General features: G+C 42.9%; 2 protein-coding genes across 2 annotated transcripts; both read right to left on the bottom strand.

Annotated features, from left to right (window-relative positions):
* Positions 1-1,046: 1,046 nt before the first annotated feature.
* LOC145906852 (ATP-dependent translocase ABCB1-like) lies at positions 1,047-20,397 on the bottom strand. Its single transcript, XM_082994326.1, has 25 exons — positions 20,206-20,397; positions 19,973-20,060; positions 19,410-19,621; positions 18,883-19,000; positions 18,563-18,696; positions 17,840-18,011; positions 17,632-17,756; positions 16,925-17,138; positions 16,284-16,466; positions 8,714-8,830; positions 8,040-8,252; positions 7,635-7,815; positions 7,254-7,427; positions 7,020-7,058; positions 6,436-6,618; positions 5,874-6,052; positions 5,134-5,344; positions 4,663-4,778; positions 4,271-4,410; positions 4,065-4,205; positions 3,763-3,919; positions 3,090-3,287; positions 2,622-2,828; positions 2,359-2,505; positions 1,047-2,182 (listed from the first exon to the last, which is right to left on the bottom strand). Exons 1-25 carry the CDS (start codon positions 20,328-20,330, stop codon positions 1,976-1,978), a joined length of 3,981 nt encoding a protein of 1,326 aa, XP_082850452.1. The 5' UTR covers positions 20,331-20,397; the 3' UTR covers positions 1,047-1,975.
* LOC145906328 (uncharacterized) lies at positions 9,677-15,526 on the bottom strand. Its single transcript, XM_082993747.1, has one exon. It carries the CDS (start codon positions 15,524-15,526, stop codon positions 9,677-9,679), a length of 5,850 nt encoding a protein of 1,949 aa, XP_082849873.1.
* Positions 20,398-22,713: the final 2,316 nt, after the last annotated feature.

The raw sequence follows: 22,713 nt of genomic DNA, 5'->3' as shown, positions 1-22,713 counted from the left end.
GCATAAATTATTCAAAGAACGATCCACCAACAGCTAAGCGAAACATGCACACAAAGCATTAGAACACCCCGAGCTCCATTTACTGTAGGTAGAAGAGCACGTATAAAACTCTGTTTGGGCTGCAGACCAGACTTTTTGTGTTTTTTTCAACTAGCACACCACACACACGTAAAAAATTATACGATTTCACTAATCCATTGTTGTCTCCATACATGATATCTACTCTGTTGGCTGGTTTCACTATACCCTGCCCTTTCGCTGTACTTTAAAGTGTGCTGTTTTATTGCCTTTCAACAATAGCAAATTGAGTAATTTTACAGCAGAAAAGGGTTGAAGTTCAAATACAACTCATTGTCCCACGTTTAGTATCAGAGCATCAACCTCGTTGCCTACCAAAGCTATCTCTTTGTCAGAAGCCGTGTATAGGTCGAATGTAGATTTTTCTAAGCCAACTAATACGAGGCTTTAAAGTTTTATGTCTGTTTCTAAATTTAGATCCCAGCTTCGAGGGGAAAGACAAACGAACCACAAAAGGCTTAGTTTCTTGAGTAAATATTGGCCTCTCAAACCAATGTTAATAAAATTTCATACAATACGAATTCTATGCTGTTACGTAAGAATATTTGCTGACAATTAAACCGCTTGCAATAAGGAACCACAACTCTTTGGATCGATGGCAAATGAAGATTGGACGTTTCTTTAGGTCACTGTTATCTGTAAATTTCGCATCAACAAGCGCAAATACGTTTTCCTGTACAAAAACGCCATGTCCTTGCATTCAACAGTTTCAATCAAATCTGTGTAGTCAACTTTAATTCCTACACGTTCACCTCCCGCTCAATAAAAAAGTTGCAAATAGATTCCGATATTTTTTTGTTTATCTGACGACAACAGATCAGCAACTTTTTAGCGGTAAAATAAACCCCATCAAACAACAGATCAAACAAACCACAACGAATGAACCTTAATAAGTTATGATAAACAACTAATTCTACAAACTGTCACTGGTTTGCGCTTTTGCAAGGCTACAGTTAAATCACCCCAAAGTTTCTGCCTGTGGTTAGGTCTTCCGCAACAACTCGCTTTTGCGCTTGTGCAAAACACTGCGTGCAGTGAAGCGTAACAGCTTGCCTATCTGATTACGAAGAGATGCTCTCGGGCGGAACACCTGTTTGTGACGTCATAATTGCTACATTCCAGAACGGGCTCAAATTGCCTGAGAGCGTAACGGACAAATGTTAAAGGAAATCGTGACAATTTTTGGCCCAATAGAAGAATTATGACAGGAAAAGAAAAATAAAAAATGCTGGAAAAGTAGGCTAACGTCGGCCATTTGCAGTGGTATTTTTCTACATTGATTCAATTGAATTGTGGAACATAAAAGATTTATTGAGGAAGATTCGCGTACAAGCGGCACTAAAGAGAAATGTGATGGCAAAGCGATGGCAGTATTTATTCCTTTCAGGCAAATGATCTGCAATTGTGTGTTTGTGGTATGGTTGATCATGACAAGATGTAGATAAAGAAAATAGTTAAAAAAATTCCTAGGTCAACTATAAGGTTAGAAGGAAGTAACTTTGCAATACTGAGGAAACACAAAACACTGTACATATTAAATAATACGAAATAAGGCAACGTTTTCAACAGCTCAAAGGATATACAGCCCAATGGATAGGAAGATACTTTAACACCGGGTCACAAAGTTTTCGCCAAACTTGATCCACATGTAAGCCTACGTAACATAGAAATCTGGGCAAATATTAACGCTACGATTTCGTGTAGTATTTCAACTCAAATATATAACCATCAACAACAGGTGGTTGCCCTGTTTACGCATAACCAATAAAATTCGCAAAAAAATATGATTTACACAGACTTATATGTAGATTAAGTTTGGAAAAAACTTTGTGAGTGGTGTAGCAGTATTTTCCCAATGGATGAGGGTTGTGTTTTTGTAATTAGTTTAAACCAAGTCTTAGGTTTCCTTCTTATGGAGTTGTGCATTCACAAGACTAAAGTAGGATCCTTTGAGGGCGATGAGTTCATTATGAGTGCCTTTTTCCACAACAACTCCGTTCTCCAGCACGCAGATAACGTCGGCGTTTTTGACAGTGGAGAGACGGTGGGCGATTATGATGGAGGTTCGACCTTCGCTGGCAGCGTCCAACGCGTCTTGCACCACCTAGCGGAGAAACGAACAAAACATATTTGCTGCTTTTTAAATCGAACCTCGGATTCTTTAAAGTGTTTGTGATTCATAGTTTAACAAAATTTCGAAGGATAATAGTAAGTATAAAATACAGCTCCTACCTGTTGAACATGCACTGACTGCTTTCAACATATAAATCTCCATTTTACCTTTTCGCTCTCAGCGTCGAGGGCTGAGGTCGCTTCGTCAAGGAGAAGAATCTTCGGGTTTCGAAGCAAAGCACGCGCGATCGCCACCCTCTGTTTCTGACCACCTGACAACTGGGCGCCCTTTGATCCAACGTTGGTTTCGTAACCCTAAAACCAAATAAATGCGAACTGACAACACTGCCATTAATCTTAGCGTTCAACTGGCTTAGAAAGGGGTTGTGTACAAGGATAATACCAAGGCCAATTTAAGCAACTGCTCTCACCTCTGGAAGTCCATCAATAAAGCTATGGATGTTCGCGTTCTTCGCTGCAGCGATTACTTCCTCCATGCTTGCGTTACGTGAGTTGTCACCGTATCTGATGTTTTCGGCGATGGTTTTGTCGAAGAGAACGGGTTCCTGTGACACAATCCCCATCTGCGCTCGCAACCAAGAGATGTTGAGATTCTTTAAGTCCTCATTGTCGAGATCCTGCAAAAAAAAATTTTTTTCTTTTAGTCATTTATACATTTATCTGCAATAATCAGACTGTCTACCCTGTAAAATTGTGCGGGTTTATTCTGCCTCCTGCGACTGAAAATAACAAATAACGGGAAAAGTCGACCTAATAGTTTTATATTTGGTGCAACGCAATTGCAGTGAATCTTTCCGGCAAACCTTAAGAACCACTGCTATAAACGATTATTCCTTGTCGATTGTAGTTTAATACTTCGAAATATAGACCATGCTTACCACAGCTCCTTCAACAGGATCGTAGAATCTTTCAAGGAGTTGAACGCAAGTCGACTTTCCGCATCCACTCTGACCGACCAACGCCACTCGCTTGCCCGGTTCTATGTTCAAGTTCAGACCCTTCAGGATCTGTACGTCGGGTCTGGTCGGGTAGTTAAACTTCACTTTCTTGTAGTCGACCTTCGAGGTGGTCGATTTCTAAAGGCAAAAAGACACATGTTCATTATTCATGTAGCAGGATAGCACATGTAATCCTGAAGAAAAAATTTTAATTTGGTGCTTCTTGGCATTTAAAACGGAAAAAGTATACCACAAGCATATTAAGCCAAGGGAAGCATGTCAACAATTTAATCCTACACTACAGTTTCGACATTGATTTTGTTTTGTAGCAAAAACAAGTGAATATACGTCAATAAATATATATTAAATATCTGTATACAGCCAAGCTGTTTGTAAAGAATTGTGTCAAAAGTTCACACATATAAAATGCTGCATCGTGTTGGTTTCTTGTTTAACACTTATGGCAAAACACAGAAAAATGTAGGTTCCAGAAAAAGTTTTGGAAACGGGTCAGCAAAAATAGCTAATGACTAGCGTTGATTTCGCACACAAATCAGCAACTGTCGACATAAACTTTACAGCGAAATGCGTGATACATGTAAAGAGGCCATACCAGTTTCTTTCCGTCTTGGCTGGAACTATTAATGTTCTGCACACGATCAAAGAGTTTGAACATTCTGGAGGCTGCTACTTTAGCTTCGGCCGCATTGGGCGCGAAGCCAGTGGCTTGTCCGATGGAAAACGTACCGAAAACGACTGCCATCAACACTCTGTGGCAGTAAAGAGCACATGTTATATAGAGTTTCAAAACGTATTTTTATTTCAGGCTTTATTCTGCCTTGACCAAAAGTCGGGTTTAAGAATTTGACCCATTTTTGTTTCATTTATCTCTGCAGGGCTGTGGGGTATACTTACTTAAAGACGTTTTCAAACTCGATGAGACATTCGGCCACGAGCCAGCCACCGAATCTGAAAGCGGCGGCATAGGCAAAAAACATGATGGCTTGCGACATGCCAAACGTTACGCCATACACGAAGGTCTTCTTTATCGCTTTTCTGAAACAACGGAGTGTAGATATGTAAGTGATATGTGTAGGAATTGGTTACTCGACAGAACTCACTTGTATGGAAGCAACATGGCTGCCTCGTATTTTTCGTTGAACTTGTCTTCCTTGGTGAGTGAAGCTACAGTTCTGATGTTGAGTGTTGCTTCAGTTGCGATCTGGCCCGCTGTCTCGTAAGCCTTCGACTCCGCACTCGCCTGCAAATGACGCACGGGGTTGTGACGTTGCTCTTTGCCAAAATGGCAGATCAGGTTTACGTATATGGCTCAAAAAGAAATGGAAGGTGAACCTGGTGGCTTACTGACCAAATAAAAACAGTTGCCTCATGTGGAATTTTGTGGCAACTACGATGATTTCCACCAAATCATACGATTTTGTTCGTTTTCGTTCAAAAACACACCAATATGCTATTGTGAAGGTGTGTACAAAAGCGTTCAAAAGCATCTCACCTGCCCAGTGAAAAGCTTTATTTTTAACATTCCGGACAGCGCCAACAGGGGGACAAAGGCGATAATCAGAAGAGTAAGTTGCCAACTGTATCCGAAACCAATTCCCAATGAAACACCTTCAAATGTAAAAACAGCTCTTAAAACTGACCACGAGAGTGGTTTGTATCCGGTGTATCACCACTGGAAATATATACGAATCAAGGGACCCATGAATAACAGAAAGGTATAGGAACGTGAATGTCATTGTTGCTTAAAGCAGGAAGGGATTTCTACGACTGTAAAGCCCTTAAAAGGGTCTCGCACCGCCACACTTTTCCCTCTTAACGGCCTTGCTTCAATATATTTGGTTTCAGGTCAAACTAAGCACATCAGCACTACAATAACTCTTGTTTGTAAGACATTTAGCCTACGTATAGGCCATAAACAGTATTCCTAATCAACTTGTTAAACCGAACACCAGAAAGCGCTTACCCAAAGCGCAGAAACACTGCACCAAGACTCCCATGCGCACTCCTGTGCTGCCCTGAACCTTTGACGCATCCGTTGCAAGCCGTGTTGTGAGCGCGCCCGTGCTGTTGTGGTGGTCGTCAAAGTAGGCCATTTCCTGTTGAAGAACGGCACGGAAGGCGCGGCTTCGAAGTCGCAACGTCAGTTCCTCTCCAGACTTGGCAAAACATGTCGCCTGGTGTAAAAATTGTCATGATGTTTAGCAAGCTCTTCCTGTGTGTGCATATAAAGGTTAGCAAAATTCATTTCGGTTTTTGGCACTAACTTGATACAATGACAATAAAGCTATTTTGTAACGAAATACAACCGTTTAAAATTGCAGCATAAAAGCAAAAAATTAAGAAAAAATCACAACGTGGATAACCTAGATTGTTTGTTCGGGGTTAAAAACATAAATTAACAATGCTGTTGGCGAGACAAAACCATAAAAGTGCAAAAGGGCACTTATCAGTGCATCTGTTGACTGTGGCACTGTGCTAGCTTTTACACTAGCAGGCACACATATTTTCGCTTTGTAATAACTTTCGGTCAACGTCGATCAGTTGGGTACCAAACTAGGTACCAAACAACAGAGACGAACCACCGTGGAGCGTACTGTAGTCAACAGCTGACAACTGCCATAGTCAACAGCTGCACTGATAACACCTTTCAGGACGAAACAATATGTACACCTTGTCTGCAGCTCTCAAAACCATAAAACTTACCTGTAAAATGTTGCCAACAAGCAGCGTGGCGCCCACAGCGACGAACAGCAGAGAGAAAAGAATCATTCGCGATTCTTGCTCTACCGCGTCGGGTAAAGCAAAGGTTTTAAGGACTTCGGCAAAAAGAATGGCAAACACAGGTTGTACGCCACCGGTAACGGAAGCAGCGAAACAACCACCTGCAATAGAAATATTACTGCATTTTGGCAAGAAGGTCAACGCGTTTACAAGGCAGATCCGCATTTCCAAACATCCAGTCAAGCTGTGATTAACGTTTTTTACAGAAATGGACAATGACGTAAACGGGTAAAAGTTTGGGTTTAGTACAATGTGATTAACAACAAGGTGTGCTAGGCAATTTATTGTGGCGTCTGTATTAAGACTAAAGGGGCAACAACATTAGAAAAGGGTATTAGCACTATGTAATAAATACGTTTTTGTAGCCATAAGGAACGTACGACCATAGAAGACTTAAAAGCTCATTTCTCCCCATAATTGCAGCGCAACGTTCACCAAAACAATTCTTGCAGAAGTGAGTTAAAGAAACTGGCAGAGCATTTACCAATAATGTAGAAAGTTTCCGGTTTGTTCATGGCCATCACTCTGGAGAAGCTATATTCGGGAAGCTCCTCATCTTCCTCCTCATCTTCCTCATCCTTTCCGTACTTGGTGGATTCGGATCGGATGCTGGTGACGCTGACCAATCGCTTGCGAAGACTTCGTCGACTAGGGTGTTTTACCGAACCTGGTAGAATAACAACTTCCACAGTTTAAAATGTTCTTGTGTGAAAGGATAACTTCAAACGTTGTTCTAAGCTAGACATAAAAAGCATGTATACAATCGAATGAGCGTTTACTTATTGTGTGTATTATTAATTAAAACGGGGTGATTGCTAGGTCATCGACTGCATTTATTTTATAAATCCACATCCTCAAAACTAGAAGTCAGCTCTCTGAAAAAGAGTTTTTGAAACTGCAGCTTGTCGGGAATAATAGGCTTTGATACAGCTTTGTCTAAGATGGACTCCAATTTCCTGTTCGCTGATCACGCCACTTAAAAGACTTCAGAGTTTTTCGTGTGAGTTATATTGATCCGCTTAACTTGGCTTTAACATGAAGGTTAACTCATGCTAAGTAGATACTCACCACCACGAGATAAGGAGCGGGCGTCTTCGTTGATTCCACCTGCAACAAACGTTGTTTAAAATTAAAGAATTAGGTACAACAACCAAAAAAATTCTCCAGCAGCATAGTACATGGGCTTATACCCAAGGCATGCGTAACTTGTAAACCTTGACCACAAGCAACCGCAATTTCTGGACACCCTTTGAGTATGAAATATTATTTAATTTTGGGTGAACAGCTTCTCAAGGGTTTTACCTTCTTCGGCTGTATAGCTTTGCATATGAACGAGGTTCTGGTAAATTCCGTTCTCAACTTGAAGAAGTTCGTCGTGACTTCCCTGTTCCATTGCCTGGCCCTCGTGGAATCCGATGATCTTGTCCGAGTTCTTGATGGTCGACAACCGGTGGGCGATCACGATAGTCGTACGCCCTGGAGCCAAACGGCAGATATTATGGAACACGACTTTCGTTTGAAAATGTGCAGCGACTTAACACGAAATGGTTAAGCAAGGTTAAACGGCCCGAGCCAGTGTTTACCATCCTTGACCATACAAACGAAACAGCATATTTAAAAAGAACTTTTACACTACGTGGTCTCCACCCGTAACTTACAAACAAGTATTATTGATTCTTGTACCTTGCGATGCCTTCTCCAGTGCAGCTTGCACGACTGATTCGCTCTCTGTATCGAGTGCTGACGTAGCTTCGTCGAGTAACATGATCTTCGGGTTGCGAACGATGGCTCGAGCGATGGCAATTCTCTGCTTCTGTCCTCCGCTCATCTGAGCCCCGCCTTCTCCAACCATTGTGTCGAATTTCTGCCTCGTAAAACAAATTGGATAAACTGGAAAAACGTTAGCCCATATTTTGCCACTTTAAAAATTTCAATCAAACTAAGATTAGTCATGACAATAATTTGAGTTCGACATATGGTCATGTGTATTTACGAACACTTTCACTGTGGCATTCACGAAAAAAAATTAGAGACTACAAATTACAAGTATCTCCCAATATGTAAATCATGCAACGCTAAAAAACTCACGTTGGGCATCTGCATTATGAAGTCATAAGCATTCGATTGTTTGGTGGCGCTCACGATCTCCTCGTCTGTGACGTCTTCACTGCCGTATCGAATATTTTCCATTATAGTGGTATCGAATAGAATCGGTTCTTGGGACACGATTCCGATGTGTTCGCGAAACCAGCGAACGTTTAACGTCCGAATGTCGACACCGTCCAACTCCACGACTCCTTTCTGTGCAAATATCATCGAGTTTTGTCGAACAATTCACAAATGCGTTTTAGAATTATTATTAAAACGTTCATCGCTAAACCAAGGAGATCATATGAAGTTGATCACAAAAACCCGCGACATCATATGAAGTTGATTTTCCAAATCAAGGAGATCTTATGAATCATATAAAGTTGATTACTAAAACCAAGGAGATCATATGAAATTGATCACTAAAATCAAAGAGATCAAATAAAAAATTGATCACTAAAACCAAATAAATCATATGAAATTGATCACTAAAACCAAGGAGATCATATGAAATTGATCATTAAAACCAACAATCATATGAAATTGATCACTAAAACCAAGGAGAAAACAGGACACTTAACTGTACAATGTTTACATACAGTGACCAACTTCATATGATGGGCATACATGCAGTTACGTGGCTTAAAACAGCAACAAAATATGTTTTTGCTTACCTGTGGGTCATAGAAACGTTGTATGAGTTGTACGCAAGTACTCTTTCCACATCCACTCTGTCCACACAAAGCTGTCGTTTTACCACTTTCCGCTGTGAAGTTGACGTCTTGCAAAACCTGGAATAAGCCGCTACTTCGTCAGTTAAGTTAAAAATGTTGTACCTATATTTTTTGAAAACTTTTGAAAAGCTGTTTTTTTGCAAAATTTGTTTGCCAATATTGCCTCACATGTAACAAAATAACTTCCTTTCAAAAGCCTTATAAGGTGTTCTTACTAAAATGTTGCATCAACATGTCTTAAATGTATGTGTACCGACGATTTTTTGAAACACTTTAGGGGCCTTCTTGAGTACAATTTATTTGCTACTGTTACGCTGCCCTTGGCAGTGCGGGTGGGCGTGACTCCTGCGCCCGGACAGTGTAACAGGGGGTTTTCTACAATAGTCGTAACGCGCAACCCTCTTCCAAGAAAACTAACAAATCCGCTTTATTCTGACGGAGCTGCGGTTTCTACATAAACAGTTGTAGAATTAGCGACCAAAAACAAACACACAGAAATAAGCAAATTCTGCTTACCGAATTATTATAGCACCAGAGTCACAAATTTCGGGAGGTTTCAGATCAACCAGTCAGCGGAAAACAATGGCACTTAAATTATCTTTATGCAATAGGCTATTCAAATAGAAAATACATTTACAATAGGTCAGCAGCACTGGTAGACAACAGTGTTCCACTAAGACAAATGTTCGTGTGACGCAACAACGGCACATTGAGATGACGTCAAACAATCACAACATAGAAAACACACACACAGCATACTAGTGGCGATGTAACACTCCCCCCCAAAATGTGGGAATAACATGAAACATTTTTACAAACACATCGCCAATATCGTGCGCACCGCGGCAAAAAATCAGTGTACGAAGGTATCTTCAGAAGACCGAGCAGTTACCCGGAGTTCATCTAGCAAACCGAGCTGACATCGCTCGGAAAGGTTGAGGAGGTCTCATCAGAATCAACGATGCGACACAGTTTTGTGATAGGGCGCCGAAAGACACCGCTGCTCGTCCGAACGAGCACAATGCGAACTTTTCCATTTTCATCGGGGTACGTCTCAATGATTCGACCGATCGCCCATTTTGAACGGCACTCAGATTCGCACACAAGTAGGACGACATCATTTTTCTTAAAGTTGCGATGAGAATCATGCCACTTGGGACGAGCAGTGATAACCGGCAGGTATTCTCTCATGAACCTCTTCCAGAAATGGTCAGCGAGAAACTGCACCTGACGCCAACGCCGTCTTGTATAGCAATCCTTTTTCTCTGCAATCGTCGGAGGCAGGTTGGGCGATCCTCTCATCAGCAGGAGATGATTCGGGGTCAGCGGTTCTTCGTCCCTATGATCAAATGTCACCGGGACAAGGGGTCTTGAGTTGATTATGGATTCAGCTTCCACAAACAAGGTCTCCAAGACTTCATCAGACATCACCTGGGAACCAGCAAGCGAGGACATGATCCGACGAACAGAACGAATCATACGTTCCCAAACGCCACCCATGTGGCTTGCAGCAGGAGGGTTGAATGACCACGACGTCTGTTTCTGAAGCAGAAATTCAGAGATTTGAAGCTGGTTCCATGCTTGCAACGACTCTCTCAGTATTTTCTCGGCACCAACAAAATTTGTGCCATTGTCGCTGAAGATATGCTTTGGTGCTCCGCGTCTCCCAATGAAACGACGAAGGGCAGCTATGAACGAATCAGTAGACAGACTGTGGGCAACTTCCAGATGAACGGCACGGATTGTAAGGCAGGTGAATACGCAACCGTAACGTTTCACTTCGCTGCGACCCTGCTTCACCAGAAAAGGACCGAAATAGTCAATTCCGACATTGGAGAACGGAGGTTCAGCGATTCCCAAGCGAGCCGACGGCAGATCGGCCATCATCTGCCGACCCGGTTGAGCATTGCGGCGTCGACAAGACAGACATTTTCCAAGCACGCGCCGTACGGCAACACCGCCCTTGATGATCCAGTAGTCTTGTCGAACTGAAGTCCAGGTGTGTCCCATCCCGGAGTGTCCAACTCTTTCATGATGGGCCAGGATTAATAGGTCAGTCAAATGCGAAGAATGGGGCATGATTGCAGGATGTCTCGCGTTGAAACTTATCGGCGCTTTGTCTAAACGTCCACCAACACGGAGCACTTGATCAACCAGAACAGGGTTTAACTTGTACACAGAACGACTGCAGTCAGTCTTTTTCAGTCGAGAATTTCCACTTAATGCAGAGAGAAGTAAAGCAAAACTTTTCCGCTGCTCGTACTTGACAAGTTCCAACTCGGCGATCTTCAACTCAGACAAGCCAATGTCAGTTGACGGGACAACTGATAATTTCCTTCGATGTATCAAAAACATCTTAAATCTCATCCACCAGGCCACGGCTTTCTTTAATCGGTGTAGGCACGAGTAACGTTCAATGATTCGATCCATGGGGTGCTTCGGCTGATGTACGTTAACAGTACAGGAGGCTGCAGCCTTCCCCATCGGATTAAATTCCTCAGGAATATCGGCAGCATTTGGCGGTTGCGATGGCCAGTTGGTTTCTGGCTCCAGGAGAAACATTGGGCCTTTTAACCAGCGACTCGAATTGACAAGGGCATCAGCGGGTAGACCTCTTGAGGCATCATCTGCGGGATTTAATTTTGTAGGAACGTGTTTCCAATTCGTAATGTCGGTCAGTCGCTCAATCTCTGCCAGGCGATTGGCGACAAAAACTGGAAACCGTTTGGTTGCATTTCGAATGCTTAACAGAACAGCAGTGGAATCACTCCAGAAAACTGAACTTTCAATGGGCAAGTCTAGTTCCTTTCTCATGAGGCGATCCAACCTCGCAGCGAGCACAGCAGCGGTGAGCTCCAGTCGAGGGATCGTCTTCGTGTTCAACGGGGCAAGTCGGGATTTTCCAATCAGAAAAGAACACATCACTGTCCTGTGATCGTCTTCGATGCGAAGATATGACACGGCGCCATACGCATACTTAGATGCGTCAGCGAAATGATGCAGTTGATACTTCAATGGAGGTTTCAGTTCCGAAGACCTGAAGCAACGTGGAACGACAACATTGCTTAAGTGAGGCAACTCAGCAAGCCACCTCTTCCAGTTATCGGATATCAATTCCGGAATGCCGTCATCCCAATTCAGTTCCATTCTGCACAAGTCCTGCAGCAATAACTTGGCCCTTAGAATCACGGGAGATACGAAACCCAGAGGGTCGTAAAGTGAACTGACAGCTGAAAGGATTCCTCTACGCGTGTGCGGCCTGCTCGGCGGTTTGACTTTGAACCGAAATGCGTCCTCCGCAACAGACCAATGAACACCAAGGACTCTCTGTTGCGTAGCATCATCGAGGCAACGCGATTTCACAACCTTTGCTCGATCGTTTTCGGGAACCGACTCCAAAACGCGCTGTTCGTTAGAGAGCCACTTTGTCAAGCGAAATCCTCCTCTGGCTAGCAGGTCTTTCAAACGAAGACGAACAGCGATAGCAGTTTCTATATCCTTGACGGATGCGAGGCAGTCGTCCACATAAAAATTGCGCCGCAAAACGGATTCAACCTGTGGATCAAAGTTTTTACCGAATAAATCTGCGGTCTGCCTCAGACAGAAGGTGGCGCAACTCGGAGAGGACGTTGCACCAAATAAGTGCACTTTCATCCGGTGAGGCGTCGGTGTACAGGTCAGATCTCCACCGGGCCACCAGAGAAATCGAAGTGCATCGCGATCACGGGGTTCCACCCGAACCTGGTGGAACATTGCCTCGATGTCGGCAATCAAGGCAACCGGCTGACAGCGAAAACGGGTTAGCACGCCAACCAAACTGTTTACAAAATCAGGACCTTGCATCAGTGCGTCGTTCAGTGAGACGCTTCTGCTTCGGGCAGCACAATCAAAGACCACACGAAGCTTGTCAGGCTTGTGTGGGTTAAATACTGGGTGGTGAGGCAGGTACCAGATGCGATTGTCTGTCACGACCTTGTTGTCGGGAATTTCTTCGGCGTATCCTTTGGATATGTACGTTTGCACCGTGTCTACATATCCCTTTCGCAGAACATCGTTGTTAGACAATCGTCTTTTCAAACCGACCAGCCGCTTTTCCGCCATCTGGCGGCTGGGTGGCAACTTTTCGATTCCAGGTCTCCAAGGTAATGGGAGCTCAAAATGTCCATCTTGATGCTTCACCGATGCCTTCATCGTGTCATAAACAATTCGATCTTCCCTGGATGAGGGTATGTCGAATACTGATGTTCCGTCGCCAAAGTCGCTCTTCCACAAACACTCTATCTCCCGTTGGAACATGACTTGTGCAACCTTTAAAAAACGGACATGTGCTTCGCTCCTTGCAGACGAACCAAGTGCGGGACCAAAGAGTGACCAGCCAAGAGATGTCTTTACAGCACAAGGTGTCCCCTGCGGTCCAGAACGTGTACACTGTACGTGGAAGGCCGCGGGGTTATCGGCTCCGATCAGTATCGTCACAGTTCCCCCTTCCAGGCGACGCAGGGGCAACTCCTTGAGGTGATTGAACTCCGCAAGCTTCTTCGCATCAGGGATCCTATTCGGCGACACGGGAATTTTGTCGATGGACAGCACTTCCGGCAACAACAACGGCTCTCCGTCATCAAGCGGCATGACGGTGAAGGACACAGTGGAGCCTTGGTACACTCGCGATTGATCTGTCAGAGTGCTCAGACAAATCTTTCGATCCTTGGATTGCAGACCAAGTTTATCAATCAGACCTTGTTCGCAAAATGTAGACGTAGAACCTTGATCAAGAAAAGCGTACGTATTTACCTCGATGTTGTTGTGTCTGACCTTTACGGGAACGACGTTGAGGTAGACTCCGCAGTTGTCCGTTGTAGCTTCCATTATCGTTGCCGATTGTTCTATCGGCGGTGGCTTCGGGGCAGGGTTCTCTGTAATCTTGCCGGGTCGCCTCTTCTGAGAGGCGCCATGCAACTTTGTGTGGTGAAAAGTGCCAGTGCAACCTTCTACCGAGCATGGCTTGCGAATCGAGCATTTCCCGCAACGATGACCTGAACAAAGGCATTTAAAACACAATCCATTTGTGACAACAAACCCGCGTCTATCCTGGGGAGACATTCCGTCGAATTTCGGGCACTTGGACAGGTCGTGAGGCTTGTTACAGCACGCACATGAAACGGGAGTAGGTGGGTTTTGACTTCGAGGCTGACTGGATGTCGACGACGAGACGTTGTACGCAGCAGCACGAGGACCCTTCTTTACCGAAACAGGGACGGGTTTTTCGTGCACGCTTTCGTAGACAGCCTCGACACCGAACAACGAGTTGGCGATGCGCGCTCGCTCTACGACAAAATTTGTAAAGGCGAGATATCCGGCTTGGGATCCAGTCTCGTCGAGCACTTGAACGGAACGTTCGATCCACTTCTCTTGAAGCCGGAACGGCAGTTTTCGAATTAGCTGTCTTAACGTATCCAAGGAGTTCAAGCTCGCGTACTCCTCAATATCTTCGAGTGAGCTGCGACACTTTTCTAAAAGGTCAGAAAATTCCATCAGGTCTTTTGGTCGCCCTTGCTTGACTGGCGGAAATTGTTTGAGCCGACGTTCACATGCGTTGGCAATAATATGGGGTTGTCCGTAATCGTATTCAAGTCGGGAACGGGCTTTCGAGTATCCTGAGATCTTATCCTTGCTGTAGATCTCAAGTTTGGCAGCAATGAAGTCTTCGCAGAATTGCAACAAACAAACTAGCCGTGAATCTTGGGACTTCGTTCGGCTATGAACATGGGACTCAATAGCACGAACAAATGACCAGTAGTTCAACGGATCACCATCAAACTTTTTGACCGCGGGCTGGGGCAAAACGATTCGCTGTTGTATGAAGTCCTCTTCTGGGACGTATCTACGCGAAGGAGAGACAACATCCTGTATGTTCGACGGAAAGGGATCAGGACCTTGATATGACTTAGCAACGGGTGCGCTGACAGATTGCGGGAAAAACGGCTTCGTGTCCACGCAAGTTGGATGTGACCGTGGCACGACAGGGACAGCAGGTTGGTAAGCATTTACCGGCGCACTATTAAACTCAGGTCGAAGCCCCCCGACAGAGGAACTTGTCACGGGAGGATGTCTTTGGTCACACAGCAGGGGATCTCCAGCAATGGATTCTTCCTCCCACGCACGTACTTCAGCCTCGGCCATCTCAACCTCATCGTCGACCTGTTTTCTTCTTCGTTCAGCATCAAGTTCTGCTCGACGCCTTGCAAGGTCAGCATCAAGTTCTGCTTGACGCCTTGCAAGTTCAGAATCTTCATTGACTTGACGCTGTGACACCCGAGCCAATTGAAGTTTAACACGAGCAGCTATTCTTTGACGGGTAATCGAGGAGGTGGAGGAAACAGAGCTATGTACGTCAACATGTGAACTCGACGATCGGCTTGATATAGTCTTCCGACGCCCAGTTGACTTCTTGGCGTTGGCAAACCACTCCGCAACACGAGAATCGAGTTCACGTTTTGCGCGCTGGCAATCCTGTCTTGCTAGAGCTAATTCTTCGCTGTTTTCAGCAAGCGGCGCATAGGCATCAATCAGGTCGGAAAAACACTTCTCCAACTGTGGCAGGTATTCTTTAACAAGCACAGCGTTGTCAATTTTCAGCATTAACTCTTCAACACGCAGACAAGATTGTTGCCATGCGTGCGCGCAGCTTGATACTAGCAAAACCGCCGGGTCCTCGACTGTGGAAGACGAAGACGGTGAAGCAGAATCACACATTTCAAATAGTAATAAATCCCAATGGTAATAAATCCAAACAGTTCGAAACGGACTGAGATTAAATCCAATAATTCAAAACGGGCTGAGAATAAATCCAATAATTCAAAACGGGCTGAGAATAAATCCAAATAATTCGATGGCTGAGAATAAATCCAATAATTCGAAACGATGTTACGCTGCCCTTGGCAGTGCGGGTGGGCGTGACTCCTGCGCCCGGACAGTGTAACAGGGGGTTTTCTACAATAGTCGTAACGCGCAACCCTCTTCCAAGAAAACTAACAAATCCGCTTTATTCTGACGGAGCTGCGGTTTCTACATAAACAGTTGTAGAATTAGCGACCAAAAACAAACACACAGAAATAAGCAAATTCTGCTTACCGAATTATTATAGCACCAGAGTCACAAATTTCGGGAGGTTTCAGATCAACCAGTCAGCGGAAAACAATGGCACTTAAATTATCTTTATGCAATAGGCTATTCAAATAGAAAATACATTTACAATAGGTCAGCAGCACTGGTAGACAACAGTGTTCCACTAAGACAAATGTTCGTGTGACGCAACAACGGCACATTGAGATGACGTCAAACAATCACAACATAGAAAACACACACACAGCATACTAGTGGCGATGTAACAGCTACTATTTGGCTCACTTGTGACAAAATAAACTCCTTCCTTAAAGCTTAAAAGGTGTTGCACCTAAAACTCTGTATCAACGCCTAAATGTAGATATCTGTAAATAAACCATATATTTACCTGGGTGTCAGGTCTCGACGGGTAAGTGAAGTTCACGTTCTTAAACTGAATTTTACCATCAACTTTCGTGGGTTTGTGTCCCTTGTCAGACATGCTATCGATCTCTGGCACACGATCGATCACTTGAAAGACCTTGTAACCAGCGGCTTTCGCGATGGCAAAGTACTCGATGTCACCGCCACCCTAGCAAGACATTTAAAAAGTCATAGTTTCAAAACCTTAATTTCAGTATATGGGATGAGAAATTTTCACAGCAGTAGTGGTGTTTGCTTTTGCTTCTATAAAAGCTATAGTATGTATACAATATACGTGTTTAACAGTAAGTGAGGCACATGGTGGCCAAATCTAGGATGCTTTAATGTCTAGGCCTACGGTGGTAAATTTTGTACTTTTTTAGTTTTGGCCGGATATGAACGAGATTCTTAAACTGTGCGTCGTGTTGAGTTCCCAAAGGCGTCCCGTGACAATTAAAATTTTAGCAGAATTTAAGGCAAATAAGTCAGACTTCTGCGACTTTGGTCATCGCAAGTGCGGTAAAACTCTTCAAAGTGCGCAAAACCACTTGGCTATGCGGTTTACAAGTAATCCAAACACGTTCAACTTTAAAGGCGCTTTTTAGCAAATAAATATTCAACACCCACTTGCGCCAGTGAGAATGCCCCGATGATTACTCCGAAGAAAGAGGTCAGTAATGCTCCAGGTTCTATCGTTCTACTGAACACAAGGGTTGATCCGTACCAGAATGCCAGCCCGTAGGAACAGAACATGACACACATCATGGAGCCAAGTGATAAACCGGTAAAGAATCCCTTCTTTATTCCCACTGTACGGGCTGCATGCAGGTTGTGGTCGTATCTTGAAAAACGGTACAGCGTATGTTAAACAGAGTATATAGTTAAAGTAGTAAATTATTTAACCAGCTTTTTTTCGCTTCCACGATTTTGTTGTTGAACAAAAATATAGTTGGTCATAAATTTTCTTTACTGTTTGCGAACATTAAAAATCATTTTGGAAACTGGGTGTATTTTACAGCTTACTTTTCTGCGTTTTTTACAAATTTTTCTGCACTCGCGAATTTGAAGCAACATGTTCTTGACATGTGTAATATTAGTGGGGAACGCTGCAGAATAAACGTCAGCCTTAGATGCGAAACTCCACCCACCCGTACAGCAAGTTCACAACCTCTAGTACTAGTTTAATTCTGTGATTTTTCCAACAAAGCGCAATTCCGAATTTCTTTATTTTCCCAAGTATTCAACTCAATTAGATGTTTGAACTTTTTAAACAAAACTTGAACTTTTTCCGCCACACTGGGCGATTGCTGCACTCCAAAATAAAAACAATCCACCTTCTACTTTCTATTTCCTGTCCTCCGAAAGAAGTCACGGTCCTGATTGACGATATCACCTCCTCTGCGATCCCGCCTGCTTTCGCATATGCGTCCAATTCTTTCTTCGTGAACACAGCGACGACCTTTGACCACAAAATTTAAAAAAATGCGAAGTTTGGCCTTTTACAGGAAAAAAAATCCAAATACTTCTGTCTATTTACGGTACCTTGAACATCATCGTTGCGGCAATAGCCAAAAGCGGGGACACAGCCAGGACTACGAGCGACAGTCGCCATGAGTAGATGAACGCGATGATGAGACCACCGATGAAACGCGTGATATTCATGATGGCCAGGGACACCCTGTCACCGATGCCGGCTTGAATTTTTGAAACATCGCTGCAAAACAAATTTGTATTTATATCCAACGTAGGGGTAGGTGGGATATGTTGATGTCAGTTGAAAACAATGGAAACCGTATTTCTAAGTTACTCTGTGTTAAGAAGGACATCAACGACAAGTAAAAAATTACGCCTAATAAAACGAGGGATAGCTACTCACAAAAACCTGTGCTCGCAAATAAATTAATAAATCAGTAGTTTTCAATGGTGCCAATACGACAAAAATAGAAGTTTAGTGACGTAAGACTTACACGGCTTAGTGTATAATGTACACAAAGCACAAATGTGAATAGCTACCATCCTTTTAAAATACTTAAACATCAAAGTATAACAATCAACTTTTTGATGTATGTTGATGTATTTTTACTAGTCTACATTCAGCACCGATGTAACCCTGAAAACCAGGTCTGGGCAAAGCAGATTGGTTAAAGGAAGAAACATGCGGTTGCGGGTCTAGGTTGCAGTTAGAATTTAGTCGTTACAGTTTGCATGTAAACAGCAGTAGACAAGTTGCGCGTAATATTTACGATAGTTTCAATATTTCCATACTCGGCCAGTCTTGTATTCAATTCGCCTGCAGAGTTGAGATCGAAGAATCCAATGTCCTGGCGCAGAATGCTTCGAAAAAATTTCAGTCGAATTTTGTTGATTTGCCGGACGGCTTGAAGAGCCCAACAGGTAACCTTCCATGAGAAAACACAGAAAAAAACGAGTTTCATTTCCGGATGTAAGATGTTAATATTGCGGAAAACAATGAAAAGTTTAATCGAAAACGTGAAATTGACAAAGTTAAGAATGTGTCTTTCAAAGCATTTAATTTAATTGTTTCACCAAAGACCGTGCAAAGTAGAATCGATGTATTTGGATACCTGCAGGCCACCGCAAATCCACACCAGAGCAGCAATAATTGCAAACTTGATTGCAATATCTGCTATTTTTACGTTGATATCTGTCGCATTCGGAGGCACTAAGGCGCCGCTGCATCCTCTGACAAATAACACGCATATTGATTTAACAACGCCGAAATAGTAAATGCAGCTTTATATATAGTGTAGACTGTATATATAGTCACCCAATGAGATAAAAAGCTAAAATAGTCTAGGAAATCGTTTATAGTAAAACAAATGTTATTTTTTAGTGTTGTTTTCTTGTGAAAATTGCTATGAAATTATACAACTTCAGAAAGTTGGAGAACACGAGAAATATCAGTATTGTTGATTTATGTTAAATGGACGCCTGATAACGGGCTTCGACAGCAATTCTGGTTTTATAAGGGCCCGTGCATTTTTATTGGTAAATATTACCTGTTCTTTTATGCGAACCAAAAATGATTAGATTTAATTAAAGACAAGTGTAAATTTTTTTCCATTTTTTAACCTGAAATACATTTACGTACATAGTCCAACCGGAGCTTGTCAAGTTCCCCACGGCAGTGGCGTTGAGACTGGCGGTGGTAAAGTTGCTGTTTCCGGAGGAACCGTAGCCCACAAGCAGTGTGACAATATCACCGAAGAAGATAAACATGACGGGCATGGATACGCCGTGAGCAGCAGCCGATATCGTTCCAATGACGAGGAGAAAGTAATCCCAGGCGTTAGCATAGCGGTACTGCACGTCAACACACTTGGGTGGTTATAACCGCAGGCATACTTTGTTAGGATGAAGCGCAACAACGCGAGTGGTAAACATGCCAGGAATTTGTCGCATTGACAAATTGAATGATTTAATTCGGCGCAAAAAACTATGCATGGAAATGTTAAAGTGACAAATGGATATCGCTGTACGAGGTTATCGAGTCAGGTGCCCATGGAATGGTTATTTCCTCCGCGGCGGGCTCAACAACATCTTGTTGTCAAAGGCAATTACCAAGTGATGAATATCAAAATCAGTAGTGTTTAAATAAAAGTCACAAGAAAACATGGTTTAATGTATGTTTACGTACACTTATATACTGCTTACCAGAGAGAAATAGGCTACGGAAGGCTGGGGTTCTTTTTTCGTCTTTCCGTCGCTCGCTTGTGACCCTTTATCGCTGCATTTGTCGCCACTGTATACAAAACAACCCCCACTTTTACATTTTTTGTAATTTTTGCTTTACTTACGGCTAAAATAATAAGCTGGAAACGTCCCACCAAAATTTATCTGTTATCAATAGAGTGTGCAAGAAAAGTACAGAACCAGGAAAACCTTACCTTCTAGTTTTCACTTCTGGGTGCAATTCATCATCCGAAGTTGGGTAAATTCCATTAGAATCGCTCAAATTGTTTTTGAATGGTGTACCGTTTGCACTTTTCGTTTTACCGTTGCTTTCGGCCATGCTTTCGTTTGTGCGGCAGTTACAGTTTCTCTAATAGGCTACACTAAAACTAAATAATGTATACGCACATACTGTATAAAAACATTGCACATATTTTTGCAATCTTAACAATAGATATTTCAGCTTTTAAACTGTTAGGACCTTGCTACACTCTAACCGGGGGGGGGGGGGCGTCAACCAATTCTCATGGGGAGCGCACGCACTATACCAAAACTTCAATTTTTGTAGTGACCTCTATGTCTATGCTGTCTGACATATTTTCCTTACAGTTTCGGGACAAAAGTCTTGTACTTTAAACGAAAAATCCGCCTGTGTAGTTAAGTTACTGTAACATCACAAAAAAACGATTGCGTCACAAAATACCTTTTGTGATGATTCATGTGTTTCGTCACAAACCGTTTATGGGTCCTATAAGCATGCTTAAATTGATACATATTACGTTTTTATCGTGTTGCCACAACAATGACTGCATGCTGTCCATCCACTACGACGCAACTGCTTGGTACATAAATAATTCATTGCCATTAAGTTTAACTGACTGTCTGTTAGTTAGCGTCGTTGCAGTAAATAACCCCTTGCAATACTATTCAATATAATGCAATACTATGCATATTGGTGTCAAACAAGGATACATACAGGTGATAGGACCGCAGCTAGACGCACGACTGAAACTGATCTTACCGTTCAAATCGCCAAGCAATGGCCATCATAACAGCTGGCAGTCAAAAGGAAGTGATGTATCTCGGGTCGCTCAGAGCATTTACAAACATGTCGCGGGGATTTCCCCAATGAAGCACGTGACCAAAGCGACACAAGAACGCTTGAACATAATGTTGCTATGTCGAATATCGTTGCCAAGTGGATTTTCATAAACACAATCAGCTTTTTGTTAGAATGGTCACAGTTCAGTGTTTTAATATTTATTACGTTAATATGCCCCTCCTCAAACATAATCCTGTGCTTTCCATTATTGCCACCAAATTCTTTGCGAATTTAACACAATTTAATAGCGACAAACCATATTTGTTGAGCCAGTTGTAAATAAGTTTCTAGCAGTTTTGCCGCTTGCACATCCTGCGTTCTTGAGATAAACTCTCTGCAAACTCCACGCTAATATGCGACCTGACTTTCCACAAACCCAAGATAACTGGTTATCTTTTGGGCAAAGAGGTGTTTTTATGCCGAGATTTTGCACTAATTTTCAGAAAAAGAAGTCAAGTGACTTTCGATTGCGCAACATTGCTCGAAAACAAAACCGGTACACGCGTAGTTTATGACGCAACAATCGCCCTGAGCTGCAATGTAGTTGGGGACCGGGCGTGTCACGCTTTGTGCTCACGATTGCACGAGGCTTTGTTTTCGTCTGACTGAAATCTGCCAACTCATGCCCACTAATACCATTCGTCTGATTCAGTTACATTTTGTTTTAGTGCTGTTTTGTACTAGCACATACCAAGGTTAACGATAACAGCAACCTAAATTTTGTTGACTTTCGGTAAATCAGCAAAGAACAGTTGTTTGGGGCACAAACAACAAACGGAGTTAATTGAAAGGGTTATTGTTCGTTCACAGAGTGCTTTTAGCTGGCGCAAGCTCATGCGTATGTAGGTGAAAGGTGTCTCATTGTTCAGTCCCAACATGCTGTTTGCCCACTTACTGAATTTATTTTTTTTTGCACCAGGCTGTCTGGCTCTGAGTAAGCAAAACCACATACAAAAAGACTTCAAAAAATTATCCGAGAAAATATGTTGATTGTACAGGAATTGTTTCAGAGTACATCCAGCTCTATTGTACATAAGCCCCTGTACATGAGCATAAGGCCACGAACAAAACCATTTTTTATCGTTATAGTGCAACGTGCTCAACACAGCAGTGTCAATTTGAACCTACAATTGCTAAAAAAACAACACTTAATCCTCACTAACTTTTCTAAAACAGTCAGTCCAGTCCTTGCTCAGTTTCTACCCAAAGCAACACATATCACAGCAACGTGCGTTCTATTTTTTCTGAATGGTTTTGTTTTTTAAGCGGCGAAGGTTGTTTTTCGTTTTCCAGCCTCCAAAATAACGCAGGCCTACTGAGCGTAACGCCAACCTCTGTACAGAGTGAGCGATTGTCTTTGGTGTAACCTGACGCGGGACAAAACTTGAAGCTAGAAACACTCATGAATATAACATGGCCCTAAAAAATATAACTATGAGAAATACAGCAAGCGTTTAAGGTCTGCCTTCAAAAAAAGGAATCTGTCAGACTACAAACATGTTTGAATACCTTAGCAAAATAAAATTGTGTGTGGAAGTAACAGTTATTAAAACGCAACCCTTATATTGCCCAATGTAAATTAACATCAACAATAGCTAGGCTAGCTTCAGCACAGTGCTGT

The sequence above is a fragment of the Ascidia mentula genome, chromosome 6, assembly GCF_947561715.1.
Source record: "Ascidia mentula chromosome 6, kaAscMent1.1, whole genome shotgun sequence".
Classification (NCBI taxonomy): Eukaryota; Metazoa; Chordata; class Ascidiacea; order Phlebobranchia; family Ascidiidae; genus Ascidia; species Ascidia mentula.
This window is presented reverse-complemented; position numbering and strand designations above follow the sequence as displayed.

Excerpts from the sequence above, each read along its gene's own strand:
- LOC145906328 (XM_082993747.1), bottom strand. The coding sequence starts at position 15,526 with ATGTGTGATTCTGCTTCACCGTCTTCGTCTTCCACAGTCGAGGACCCG.
- LOC145906852 (XM_082994326.1), bottom strand. The coding sequence starts at position 20,330 with ATGGCCGAAAGCAACGGTAAAACGAAAAGTGCAAACGGTACACCATTC. Across the intron at positions 17,139-17,631 it reads CAGGAAATAGAAAGTAGAAG|ATACGACCACAACCTGCATG; the intron begins GTGGATTGTTTT and ends CCGTTTTTCAAG. Across the intron at positions 4,206-4,270 it reads GCCATGTTGCTTCCATACAA|AAAAGCGATAAAGAAGACCT; the intron begins GTGAGTTCTGTC and ends CCGTTGTTTCAG.